The sequence below is a fragment of the Nymphaea colorata genome, unplaced genomic scaffold (assembly GCF_008831285.2).
Source record: "Nymphaea colorata isolate Beijing-Zhang1983 unplaced genomic scaffold, ASM883128v2 scaffold0437, whole genome shotgun sequence".
Taxonomy (NCBI): domain Eukaryota; kingdom Viridiplantae; phylum Streptophyta; class Magnoliopsida; order Nymphaeales; family Nymphaeaceae; genus Nymphaea; species Nymphaea colorata.
Genome location: NW_022204943.1, coordinates 1 through 13,589, shown reverse-complemented (window position 1 = coordinate 13,589; position 13,589 = coordinate 1). Strand labels below are relative to the sequence as shown.

Below are 13,589 nucleotides of genomic sequence, written 5' to 3'. Positions count from 1 at the left end.
AGCGGCAGGGCGAAAAGAAGACCTACGTGAAGACCATCAAGGATTATTGGCATATGTCCGCAAGAGAGATCCCAGATTCATGACCTACGTCAACCGTCTCAAGGAGGAGGACGAGAAAAAACAGCAGGAAAAGTTGTAGAGGGAAAAGCAGAAGCTGAAGGAAAAGTAGGAGATGAAGCACATAAAGCAAAAATGGAAGAGGAGCGTTTCAGAGAGATTGAAGAATACTACAAGAGGCAAAACTAAGATACCAACGTAACGATCAGCCACAAAATACTCATAATAACGGAAAGGTGCGTTTGGATGAGGATGAGCACGAGAGCCAATTCTACTGCGAGATCTGCGAAAAGGAGTTCAAAAGCGAAAACCAACTACGCAACCATGAAAAATCAAAACAGCACAAGCAAATGGTCAAAGATATCGAAAAGGAAGTTCTCCTCAAAGAAGAAATACTTCAAAAAGCTTAAATGTAGTAGCCTGAAACAGCACCTTAAAAGCACCTTAAAAGATAAGGAACCAGAACCTGAAAACAAAGAGGAACAGCCGTCGCCTGCCAAGAAGAAGAAAAATAAAAAGAAGAAAAATCAGCAGAAGAAAGAATAGTAATCATAGGCAGAAGAACCAGTCAAAGAAGAACCCAAGAAAGAGGAGAAAAAGCCATAGCCACCAAATTAATAGCCAAAGAAAGAGTAGAGTTCCAGTGAAGACGAGGACCAATTCATGAATGCACTCCTTAATAACCGTAACAAAAAGGTAGAAGTCAAGCAGGTGGTCACTCCTCCACAACCAGCACCCAAAGTCGATAAGAAGAAGCCAGTTAAAGTGGAAGAGAGCGATGAGGATGAGGAAGACGACAAGGAACAAAAATTAGGTAAGGCCAAGCTGAGAAAACAAAAGAAGGCAGAGCAGGCAGAGAAAACCGCCAAGGTCAATGAGCTTAAGTGCAAATCATGCGGAGAAGCCTTCCCCTCCAAGACTAAACTATTCGAGCACATCAACAAAACCGGTCACGCAAGTACCAAATGATTTAAGAGCTTATATTTCTTCCTAAAATAATCAAATCATTGTGGATACTCCGAAGCCTGCAAACGGTAGGCAGCCGCTTGTTCATGAACCTTAACGAGCAGCACTTGAAAGTATTGAGGTAAATCAACCTGTTGTCACCCCTCAGCTGGCTGCTTCTGAAAACTTCTTTCCGAAGCTCAGAGGAGAAGATTTTCCGGGTGGTCCTAAGATTGAACTCAGAAAGAGCTTCGTTCTTGATGTCAAACAGTGCTTGGAGGTGGGATGTGTTGAAGCGATCAGGTTTTTTCCTCCCTTTCACTTGCTCCATCCGGTAATTGAGTCTGGCCAGCATATTTACCACTCCTTCATTGCTCATGCCGGGAAGCTCATATTCCTCTAGTCTCTTGATAATGATCCTTCCTATCTTCTTGACAGCATTGGAGTTCTTCTTATTCTTGAGAGGCTTAGAATCTTTAGGCTGCAAAAACCTCTATTTGAAACTTTCCTTCTGGCTTTCCACCTAATGCTAAGAATCTTCTTCAGGAGGGAGGAAGGTAGCAAAGGCTTCGCATTCTATCTAATTTGATTGCATAAAATCTTCATGTTGTAAATATCCTTTCAAAGATTCTTCATGATCGTCAGTCGAGAACTGGCAATTCATATCTAAATTCTGGCAGTTCATCTCGAGACGGGATACTACTAAATCTCAAAAAAGTTCATGATTGGGATTCAATTTCAATTAATTATAGATTCTGATCATTCTAACTTTTTTACCATCCATTTAAGTATAGGAAAATTCATATATATCATATCGTATAACTATTGTCAAGTCGGTAGCCGTTGCTTTTTCGCAGGAGGGAAGCTGAGCTTCTCGATTTGGCTGCTTGGACGCAGCTGCAGGATTTAATTAGGAGATTATTGCCCAATATATTTAATTCTATGAATACGCACCGGTGTGTTGAAGAGGGCCCCCGCGCAGCGTCGTCCAGGGCAATCCGCGATACCACTCCGAGGAAAGCGTCGACCCGCAGCAACTCGCCCGCCTGCGCAAGAATATGCATTCCAATCAATCACACTACCTCACAAAGAACTTTAGAGACAAGTTCAGGTCAATTTAGCTGAATGAGGAAGCCGCACTGGTGCCCTCCACGCCCTCCATACTGGCCGACACGCAAAAACTAAGCAAGCCCAAAGATGTTACGCTCCCTCAAAGTATTCTTATATCGATGCAGTTGGCTTCAAGAACACGAATACTAATGACTGCTACAAAATCCTTCTAAAGAAGGGATATGCGAAAGGCTATAGCAACCTCGTGCTTTTGCAACAGAACAAGAAGGCCAAATTTGTCAAGGCGAAATCTTCAGAGAGCCAGCAGTAGCATAAACTTAGAACATTTTCCTATCTCACCAACCTTGGCGGACGAAACAAGAATGAAGATCGGGTGGCAATCGAGACCATTACCACTCGCCAACGCACCTACCAATACTTTGCTGTTTTTGATGGCCATGGCGGATACCTCACCTCTAACTACCTCTCTCTCCATCTCCATCTAGTTTTATAATCGTTCCTCAGCGAGGAAAAGGCACCTGCTGAGGCACTGAGGCTCAGTTTGGCCCTTTTGGAGGAGAAACTCAGAAAGAACCCAAGGATTGGCAGCAAAAGTGGCTCATGTGCACTGGTGTGCCTTATCTCTGGGGAAACTTGCTGGATAGCCAATGTAGGTGATTCAAGACTTCTAGCTCTTGGATAGGAAGGCGTCACTCAAATAACTAGGGACCACAAGCCTTAGGCAGAATCATAAAAGGCCAGGATTGTCAATAACGGCGGGGACGTATACCGTAATGTTCCCGAGGAGGGTGAAATACACTCTCGCAACATCCCATATCGTGTCTACCCCGGCAAGCTATCGGTTTCTCGCACCATTGGAGACGTCCACATAAAACGAGAAAACTCAAAGGTGGTCATCGCCGAACCTGAGCTATTCACCGTCTAGCTGAAGGGCCTCACGCATCTGCTCCTGCTGACTGACGGTGTCTACGAGAAGCTAAACAATAATGACATTGCTGGATGTTTCCGCATGGGGGTGAAGCCGGAGGATGGAATTCGGAGTGTATTTGATTTGGCGGAGAGCAGGAGGAGCGAGGATAACCGGTCCTTAGTTGCCATAAAGCTCAAGTGATAGTCTATCTCTTAACTGTATTTTTGTTCATTCATCTATTGACATGTACTGCAATCATCCTTTCAATGCTCCCACTCGTATTTGCTCAGGTTCAGCAATGGATTCTTTTATACAACGCCTCGCATTAACTCCTTGAACTTGTTGCTTTCTTGAGAGAAGTTTAGGACGGTTCTGCGCAAGATGTTTAGAGGTGAGCAATCAACTTAAAACATCTTTTTGATTGCCTCCATGGCCATCGAATTTCCATAGTTCATGGCTTTGCTGCTTGCCTAAAACTGGCCAATGACATTATCTATCCTATGTCTGCTCCTGCCCGCTTACCAGATATGATGTTGTTCGCTAGCAATATGCTATCAAGGATGCCTGAGTTGACGCCAAGACCAGCCATGGGGTGAATCGAGTGAGCAGCATCACCCACCAATGCCAAACGATGCTTAGCGTAGTTTTATGCCTGTAGCGAACTGAGAGGAAAGGCTAAACGCTTATTGACCAGTTTGTTGATTGGCTTGAGAGGACGGAAAGATGCTTTTCCCTTATGAGCAGAGTTCGCTTGTTCTAAGAGTGTATTAAGACTGCTCACAAACTGCTCATCAGGCATCTGCATAAGATGCTAGAAGTCTGCCAGCTGCAAGGACCAAACAATGCTGACATAGTTGTTCCAGAGGGGCAGTACGCCGAGGATGTTGGAGTCATGGAAGATTTGGTATGCAGAAGTGTTATTTTATGTATCTAAGCCTTCAAGAGCAAGCGTGCAGGCAATTGCTTTCTGGCGGTAGCTCCAACCGTAGGTGGGAATGGCAGCAAGTTCCTTCACTTTTGACTTATTTCCATCACTTCCCACGAGCAACTTGGTGCGGATTGTGCTATCCTTGAGGCCCACATGGCATTCGGAATAATTTTCATTGGTTACTGTCTGAATTTCGTCTTAGATGAAGTCTATCTTGCAGTTGCTTTTGTTTTCCTGCAGGTTTTACAACAAACTGAGACCAGCTAATCATTTTATATGATGCGGGCGGACTTCTCCTCCCACTCGATGAAGCTGTTGGACTCCTTGCTCATCACTTCGATGTTTTGCAGTTTACCCATTTGTCTTACTCGCTGTAAGGCGCCAATTCGTTCTAGAAACTGCAGAATGGGGGCATTGATAGAGAAACTCTCTGGTTGGAAGAGCATAGGGAGTAGGCATAACCTTGGGTAGCTTGCGGTCAATGAGGGCGATCGAGCTGATGAGAGGGGATCGAGAGAGGCAGTTAGCTAGCGCCAAACCCACTGGACCAGCTCCTACGATGCACACCTCATGCGTGATTCTCGACATAGCCAGATAATAATTGAGATTATAAAGCAAGCTTTTAGAAAGGCTACATACACATGATCAAAGGCTCGGCTCAGGGATGACTGATTGGGGACTGATGTCTTTGAGTGACTTGCATCCTACGAGAGTGAGCGCCCTATGAAGTTCGTCCTCCAAAATGCGGACCAATTTGGTTACTCCTGCTTCTCCAAAGACAAGACTATAAGCTAAAGGCCGAGCAATTAGAACATAGCTGGCCCCAGTGCAAGGCACTTGTAGATGTCGTTGCCAGTGCGCACTCCTCCATCGATGAGGAGGGGAATGCGGTCTCCTACTGCCGCCTTAATGAGTGGCAAAATGTTGATAGTGGAGGAAATCCGTCTAGTTGCTACCACCATGGTTTGAACCCATATGGCATCACAGTAATCCAGAGCGATCACTGCATCCTTAGGATGCATATGCCCTTCAATACAATCTTCAACTTGCTCAAATTGCGTATCTTTTTTATGGTTTCCCAAGTCATCGATAGGTCCGATTGGCCAGCAATACCTTTCTATCCTTGTACTGTTTTCTGAGCCTGAGCACTTTTGGATTTCTTCGAGGACTGGAAAGGCAAGTTTAGAAGTGTCAAGCACACTTTTAACCTATCTTTTGCGGATACCAAGCACTTGTGCGTCGACTGTTATGGCAAGAGCAGTGAAGCCATACTTTTCTGCCAATCTTACTTGTGTTTCTGTGAGCGCCCAATCATTGGAGATGTACATTTGCATCATTCTAACCCATCACCGTTAGAAGATGCTACTATGTATATGATTTAGTTGAGAGAGTGCTCAAAGAGAAGGCAATTTTGTTGTGTGCAGCCACACGAGCAGGGATTAACTCTCCTTCCGGATGAGAGAGGGTATTCATCGCCCAAGGAGCGAATCCAAAGGGAAGAGCTAGAGGCCGACCGAATAGAGTAGTGGTGAGGTCTGTAGATGTGGAGCTGGTAAGGATTCGCGGGATGATCATGAGTCGATGAAAACTGAGGCTATTTTCCTTTAGAGTTTTCTCGTCTTAGCTTCCAGAGTCAATATACTCGAAGGCTGCAGCTGGCATGTGCTTCCTGGCTGCCTCCCGAAAGTCTTATATGCATACGCACAGCTTGAGTTCCTCTTCAGACATGCCAAATAATCCAAATAAAATCAATCAATAATAACACCCAGTCCCTGAAGAGGGTTTTATTTGTACTATAATTTATTGTGCATGGCTGACATTCTCACGTCGCAGAAGAGCAATTCCCGCAACCGAGATTCTGCAAAATCATCATCAGTGAACCGTGCCTTTTCGGAGCGGCCTAAGAAAAAGGTGGATGCGGATTGGATGAGTAGAGGCGGTTCGAGGCCCATACCAGAAACGCTTACGTATTTGCTCATGAAGGAGAAATTTGAGCAGATCTACAAAGACATCGAACGCATTTCCCTCAAAGACGAACAGATAGTGGTCAAAATGGATCGCAGGTCCACAGAACCAGACCCTTAGGTGCCCAGCCTCAGCATCAATAGCGTGCAGTTCGAGACCAAAAGTCCCACACCTACCCCCTAAGCCAGTCGCAATAATGCTTCCAGCTTCAAAAAAAGATCAGCATGCCAGAAGTGTCTTCAGTCCTTGAGATAATACGGCAGGAGAAGAGATTAAAGGGAGGATGAAGGGATCCTTTTGAAGGAGCAGATGCGAAGACCCGATACAGGAAGAAAATGTTAGAGCCACTCTATGCAGCGAAACCTAAGCTGTCAAATAACATAAAGGACTACCTTTCTGTGGAGAAAATTTCGATGCGTGAGGCATAAGAGTCATTTATCGCCAACCGAGCAAGACTTCTAAGAGCAAATAATCACAACCAATCATGCTAACCTAAAGGCGAGCCTTTACACATGAGTCAGTCTGAAGTAGTCATTTAACCACCCAAAAAAAAGAAAGTTGAGCATATTTTGATGAGAAGAGTGGGTGGAAAGTTCAAACCACCTTTCCCCCTTTATCATTATCGCGATTTCATGTGGAAAGTAGCATACTCCAACCAGTTTATGGTGAAAAAGTAGAAGAGTATGATGGCAAGATAAAGTATTTTGTGGGTCCAGGTAACAATTCTAATTTGATCAAAGGCCTCATAAAACGTAGGCCATGGTTCGTTCTCACTGATAAAGCACAGGATGCCAACTTCGTATGGACTCAGATAAAACTTCCCTCAATTTTCCAGACACAGAAAAAGGGAGATCCTCCCTACATTTATAGATCGATACAGATAGCAAATAAGCTCATTCTTTTTGTTTTTGAATACTCACGAGAACTTGAAGTGGAGATAGTACTGGTCAAAGAATATGTAGAAGGAGCGTATCATGAAAGAATCGATGAGAATGCGTTCCCGACTTTTCGGTCTGTCTGAACACTCGCTTTCCTAGGTAAAGAGCTTAAAAGTACACAATCATTTCTGCAACAACTTTTTAATAGGTAACAAGAAGGCTCTATTCCAAACAATGTCAGACTATTACTCTCGACGAGGCGAAAGGGTATTCGACTATTTACCGCTACTTTCCACATAAAAAATGGTCTTGAAGATGATGAATACCTAAAGTTCCTACACATTATACTCGATTGCTAGGCATAATAAAGCAACACAGAATTCGTTGCACCGCCATAATGCCTGGATTGTGAAACCGGGATAAAATACAAATAGGGGCAATGGCATTATTGTTTGCTTGGAGTTATCAGAAGTGAAGGCAATTTTGCGAAGAAAGGAAAAGCATGGAGACGGCACATATAAAACGTACATCCTGCAGAAGTACATTTAAAGACCGCTCCTATATCGTAAGCGTAAGTTCGATCTTCGTCACTACCTTATGGTAAGTTGCATCAACGGATGCGTAAAGGGATACTGGTATCGCCATGGCTACGTTCGCACTACTAGCGCATAATATTCGCTCAACGGGACAGCAGGAGCAGTCCACCTTACTAACGATGCAGTCCAAAAGACCCTTCCTGACTATGGAAAGTTTTAAAAGGGAAACAAGATCACATATTAGGAGCTTGACGCATATCTTAAGAAAAGTGATTCTAAATTTGACTTCCAGACTATGGTTTATCCTCAGATGAAAGCCACTGCAACAAGCGTCATCCACGCTTCTGCGCTCAGCCTCGATCCTCACGCAGGACAAATAACTTCTAAATCTTCGGACTTGACTTCATGATAGATGCGGATTACAAAGTTTGGCTCATCTAGGTCAATACCAATCCATGCCTCTAGACCACCTGTCCAGTCCTCGCCAAAGTCATCCCTGCATTCGTCTAGCACACCTTCCAGTAAACCGTTTTTTACTCAGGATCTGTTTGGACCCTCTTTTTCCAGCTCCTATCGGTTTCTAGCCAAGCTACGAAAACTACTATGGGAATGTGAGCGAATAAAATGCTTTTTAATTGGTGTTTGACGAGAGAATGGACCGAGTAGAGTCTTTGGGAGGTAGGTTTTGGCTAGCCAGCCTGAAGAGGAGGAAGATGTTTTTGATGACGATGGGGAAAACTTCGAAGACTGAAATATTGCCGAATTGATTTTTATATTGCTCTCTCTGCTACACTCGCATAACCACAGTGGAAGTGAAGATATAATAGTTAATGTGGAAGATTAACGATCAATGTCCTTATGAGTTTGTCATGCATGTTTCCCAAAAAATGACGAAGACAGCTAAAACACGTGCAAGAGTGGCATTTATATGCGTTATTTTCTCATTTGTAGGAAATGCAGGTAGCTTCTAAAAATGCTTTTTGTAATTCAGTTTATTCATTCAAATCGCTATAAAAATGCGCAAGTGGGGAGTTTCAAGCTCCAAGGTCCAATTTAATTTTGAGGAATGGTGAGGGCAGCAGGAAGTGGTTTTGATCGATTTGGCAATGGCTGTAGACATAGGTTGGGAGCGGGTTCTTGGCGGGTGTTATTCTATTAATTTGAACAGGCAATTGCTCGGCATATAAAATATGAGCACTCTCAAGTCGCAAGCCATGCAAGTGGTCACGCGCGAGGGAACACTCGAGCCCCTCGACATCTCCATCGTCAGGAAGCGCCTGGAGGGACTCTCCTTCGGCCTCAACCTCGACTTCGTCAACCTGGATATCGTCGTGCATAAGGTCGAACAGGGCGTACACGACCGCATCACCACTGCCGAGTTAGATAACCTAGCCGCTGAAACATGCGCCTACATGGTAACGCTCTCCGTTATTCAGAACATCGTCCACCCTCACTACAGTATTTTGGCTGCGCGGGTCGCTGTCGACAATCTCCGAAAGCAGACTAAGACTTCCATCCGTGATGTGGCTCACCAGCTCTACAACTGCAAAGATAAGTGCGGTCGCGAGGCGTCTCTCTTAGACAAGCAGGTATACGAGATTATCTGCGCTAACTATGAGCGCCTAGATGCAGCCATTGACTTCAAGAGAGACTTTGGCTTTGACTTCTTCGGCTTCAAGACTCTGGAGAGGTCCTACTTGCTGAAAGTGGACGGCAAGATCGTGGAGAGGCCACAGCACATGCTAATGCGAGTGGCGGTAGGCATTCATGGAGAAGACATTGAACAAGCGATTCAAACCTATGACCTCATGAGTCGCAAGTACTTCACCCATGCAACTCCAACTTTGTTCAATTCAGGCACTCCTCACCCTCAAATGAGCAGCTGCTTCCTTCTCACGATGAAAGGCGACTCAATCGACGGCATCTACGACACCCTCACCCAGTGCGCCAAGATCTCCAAGTCTGCTGGAGGTATTGGAGTCTCCATTTCCAACATCCGCGCCCGTGATTCTTACATTCGCGGAACCAATGGCGCCTCTAACGGCATCGTTCCCATGCTCAGAGTCTACAACGACACTGCCCGCTACGTCGACCAAGGAGGAGGTAAGCGCAAGGGATCCTTTGCCATGTACCTTGAGCCATGGCACGCTGACATCTTCGAGTTCCTAGACCTTAAAAAGAACACTGGAAAATAGGAGAACAGAGCTAGAGATCTGTTCTACGGACTCTGGATTCCTGACCTATTCATGCGTAGGGTCATCAGAGATGAATTATGGACTCTCATGTGTCCTAACGAGTGCCCAGGATTGCCTGAGACTTGGGGAGAGGAATTTGAAGCGCTTATCAACGTTACGAGAGTGAAGGTAAGGGAAGAAAGACATTCAAAGCCAGATAGTTGTGGCAGGCAATCGTGGATTCCCAGATTGAGACTGGAACTCCCTACATGCTTTACAAGGACAGCTGCAACCGCAAATCAAACCAACAACACTTGGGAACCATCAATCCAGCAACCTTTGCACTGAAATCATTGAATATACTTCCCCTGATGAGGTGGCTGTCTGCAACTTGGCCTCCATTTCTCTACCAGCGTTTGTCGACCGCACTACCCTTACCTTTAACTACCAGTAGCTGATCAAGATTGCCCGTGTTTGCACTCGCAACCTCAACAAGATCATCGATAGAAACTACTACCCCGTCGAATAAGCCAAGCGCAGTAACCTCCGCCAAGGCCCATCGGTATCGGAGTGCAGGGACTTGCTGACGTCTTCCAAATCATCGGAATCAGCTTCGAATCCAAAGAGGCTGCCGAACTCAACGACGCATCTTCGAAAGCATCTACTACGGAGCAGTGATGGAATCAATCCAGCTTGCCAAGGAGGAAGGACCTTACCCAACATACCAAGGCTCGCCTGCATCCAAAGGACTTCTCCAGTTCGATCTTTGGAACTATGAGCCCAAGTTAGGCGGCTATGATTGGGCAGCTGTCAAGGAGGATCTCAAGCAGTATGGCATGCGCAACAGTCTCCTTCTGGCTCCCATGCCCACTGCCAGCACCAGCCAGATCCTAGGAAATAACGAGACATTTGAGCCATACACTGCCAATGTCTACACCCGCAGAGTCCTCGCAGGAGAATTCGTATGTATAAACCGCAACCTGGTTGAATACCTGATTAGCAAGGTAAAAAATACACTATTTAGAATCTCTGGACTCCTGAAATTCGCAATCGGCTTATTGCTGAAAACGGTTCCATTCAAGGAATTACTGAAATCCCCAGGAGGGACGTGAAGTGTTCAAGACAGTCTGGGAAATCAGCCAAAAAGAGATCATCAACCTTGCTCTGAACAGATCGCCTTTCATCGATCAGAGCCAGTCTCTAAACATCCACCTGGCAGAACCCAGCTACTCTAAGATGTGCTCAGTCCACTTCTACGCTTGGGAGAAGGGCCTAAAGACAGGATGTACTACCTCCGCAGCAGACCAGCTGCAGATCCCATCAAATTCACAGTCGATGTGGAGGCGCTGCTGAAAGAGGCAGGCGAGATCATCAAAGAAGAGGAAGACGTCAACGTGATGAAAGAACGCAGGGATAACAGCCTACTCGAAGCTGAGAACGCAGCCAGCAAGAAGTTCAAACCCAACGTTCAGCCATAGGAGGAGGCTCCAAAGGCGTGCCCCATGCGCAGGAAAGGCGCACCCATCGATGAGGAGTGCATGGCCTGTGGCTCATGATTACAATTCAGTTTATACCATACCTCTTTATCAATCAAAGCTCCACTTCCGTTGTCACAGGCACTTCAGCTTCAACTTTGCCCCAAAAGATGTTCGGAATCGCGTTGATGAGGACGGTGGCAGGATGAAACTGCATAAAGAGTTCAAGATAATCCTAGCCATGAGGAGAAACGGTCCAAGTGGGTTAGTTTGCCAAGCAGAGGGACTTTCTTGGTAATCCAGTCGAACTATTTTCCACTCTCGACTGTGTTCTCTTTATCGTTGGATATATACTCGTGATGATGTAGGCAGAAACGATAAGCAAGGCAGCATTGACCCAGAAGGCAATAGTTGATCCCAGTAAGCTGCTGAGCAAGTAAATGAGCATCCTGATATCTTGCTGATGAATATCAGTTTTTTCTACTTAGATGAATGAATACCTCATTTTCCTCCCTTTCCTTAAGCATCTTGTATCGATCAAAGACATTGGTCTGGGGAAGAGGACTAGTTGGCTCCTCATCATCTTCTGTGGTTGCGCTAGTGGCGCGTGATAAGATCTTTTCGCGTCTGCGTTGAAGACTCTTCACTTTCTGACATTATTAATATTGATATTGATAACACCAACTGATGTTTTGCACTCTATTTGAAAATAAATAGCCCGGCTTTGCTTGCATATCCCACCATAGCTTTACAATTTTCATGCTTTTTGATAGCTATGTTAAGTTTTACTTGCAATCATTCAAAAAGATATCATTAACAGAATGTCGAGTTGATCTCTGAACAAAGCTGCTGCAGTTAGTTATTTTTGAGCTCGAATCTTTTCTTGAGAGCCGATGATTAACTAAGCAAGCCGTTCATTCTTCTCCAAGCAAGTATCTTCTTCTTTTATATTGACTTGCTCAATTCCAAGACACGCTGCTTCGCAAACTGCAATTAAATTCCCAACGGTTGCCCCACTTGGTTTTTCTCCTCCTACCGAATCACACCATTCGATGTGAGTTTCATGTTTTGTTGCTCCTTAGAGCGACGATATTGGGACTCCAATTGCTGAGAGATATAAACATCATCAGCCTCGCGGGACGGACAGCACCATTGCATCGATTATTATTATAATTTAATAAGAAGTATGAGAGTCACTCCTCCGGGGTTAGCAGGCTCTCCGTGCCTGCAGGCTTGAGACAATGCATAATGGCGAACACGATGCAAAGCACTGCAAAGGTGATGGAGGTCACTATCGAGGATCTACTTAGTGCTACGCGTACATACTGTCAGAAAGAGTGCTGAACTGGAAGGCGAAGAGAGAAGCCATGCTGTATATTTTTTATGTACAAAAGATTGAATAATGCTAGTCCGGGTATGTATTGGAGAAACTTGAAGTGTTCTACCACTTTAGAGTACTTGAATCCGAGGTGAGTATGGTGATGGCGAGCAATCTTGATGTTTGCGGGCTTACATGATGAAGATGGGCATGAAGATGCGGATGATGATGATGAAGACCTCGTGGGTGGACATGAAGAGCTCGACGGTGTACCAGATTTCCAGACCTACCATGAGGGTGGCGCAGAGGATGTTGAGGATACGGATCACCAAAAGCCACGTCTTCAATTACATCCAAATTATAATAAAACTACATCATACTTATATGCACCATATCAATATTGGATAACACAACAACAGATGGGATGGAAAGCTTACTGATGATGCTCAATTGTAGTCATTTATTTTATTTGATTATTGATTAGGTTCAGTCAATTATGATTGTATATACAAGGAAATCTGCCGATCAATCCTTTTTGATTGCGTCTCTAAACTTGCTCATCACATTTCTCATCTTATTCTGGGCATTATTAATGGCATTTCCAGTCTGGTCAATATGCTTCAGAGCTTTCACCTTCACAGCTTCGGGGTTCTTCTGGGATTCCTTGAACTCGTAGCTTACCTTTTTCCCCTCACAGACCACTTTTAGGTTGTGCAGGTTGTTGATGAAGAGCTCTGAGTCGTTGAGGAGAACGGAGGTGGTGAGGTTTGGCTCGAAGAAGTCTCCAAGGCTAGTTCTTGTACTCGTTGCTGCAGTTGTTTATGGAGTTGTCGAGGAGGTTGTTGACCTTGCTGAAGATAGACTTGATGTCGATTGTGAGCGCATCCCTAAGTCCCTTCACTAGCTTCCCCTGAGTCTATGCCTACGCCTTGAGCACTAAAAGATTGCTGCCGGTTTTAGTACTCTTGCGATAGTTTTCGGTCATATCTGCGATCAATCGCGAGAGGTCCTCGAGGGTGGCGAACTGGTTTTGCGGGACATCTTGTAATTTGGATAGGCAGTAGGTGCAGTAGAGGCCTAGGTTAGGTCAATGGTACCCATTTCGTAGACGATATAGTTGGCTGAGTTTTGGCAGCCCTGCGAGCACTTCAATTTGGATAGTTTTTAGAGGATGAGTTCGTCGTTCTCAAGTTTGATCTCCATAAGAATTATTATATCTAATAGCTTATTGAATATGGTATCACAATGGGGTTGGGGTTGGGGTTGGGGTTGGGGTTGGGGTTGGGGTTGGGGTTGGGGTTGGGGTTGGGGTTGGGGTTGGGGTTGGGGTTG

General features: G+C 45.1%; 2 protein-coding genes across 2 annotated transcripts; one reads left to right on the top strand and one right to left on the bottom strand.

Moving 5' to 3' along the window:
- Positions 1-4,717: 4,717 nt before the first annotated feature.
- Positions 4,718-5,248, bottom strand: LOC116244990 (uncharacterized). Its single transcript, XM_031616756.1, has 2 exons — positions 5,137-5,248; positions 4,718-5,079 (listed from the first exon to the last, which is right to left on the bottom strand). The coding sequence occupies exons 1-2, from the start codon at positions 5,246-5,248 to the stop codon at positions 4,718-4,720; spliced, it is 474 nt and encodes a 157-aa protein (XP_031472616.1).
- A 3,232-nt stretch (positions 5,249-8,480) lies between these two features.
- Positions 8,481-10,942, top strand: LOC116244989 (uncharacterized). Its single transcript, XM_031616755.1, is given in 8 exon segments — positions 8,481-9,627; positions 9,630-9,788; positions 9,791-10,012; positions 10,015-10,107; positions 10,110-10,447; positions 10,489-10,561; positions 10,564-10,746; positions 10,749-10,942. Coding segments are annotated over 8 exon segments (2,409 nt in total).
- The last annotated feature ends 2,647 nt before the right edge of the window (positions 10,943-13,589 follow it).

Coding starts and splice junctions, on each gene's coding strand:
- LOC116244990 (XM_031616756.1), bottom strand. CDS start 5,248: ATGATGCAAATGTACATCTCCAATGATTGGGCGCTCACAGAAACACAA. Junction 5,080..5,136: donor AGTCGACGCACAAGTGCTTG/GTATCCGCAAAA, acceptor TTGCCTTTCCAG/TCCTCGAAGAAATCCAAAAG.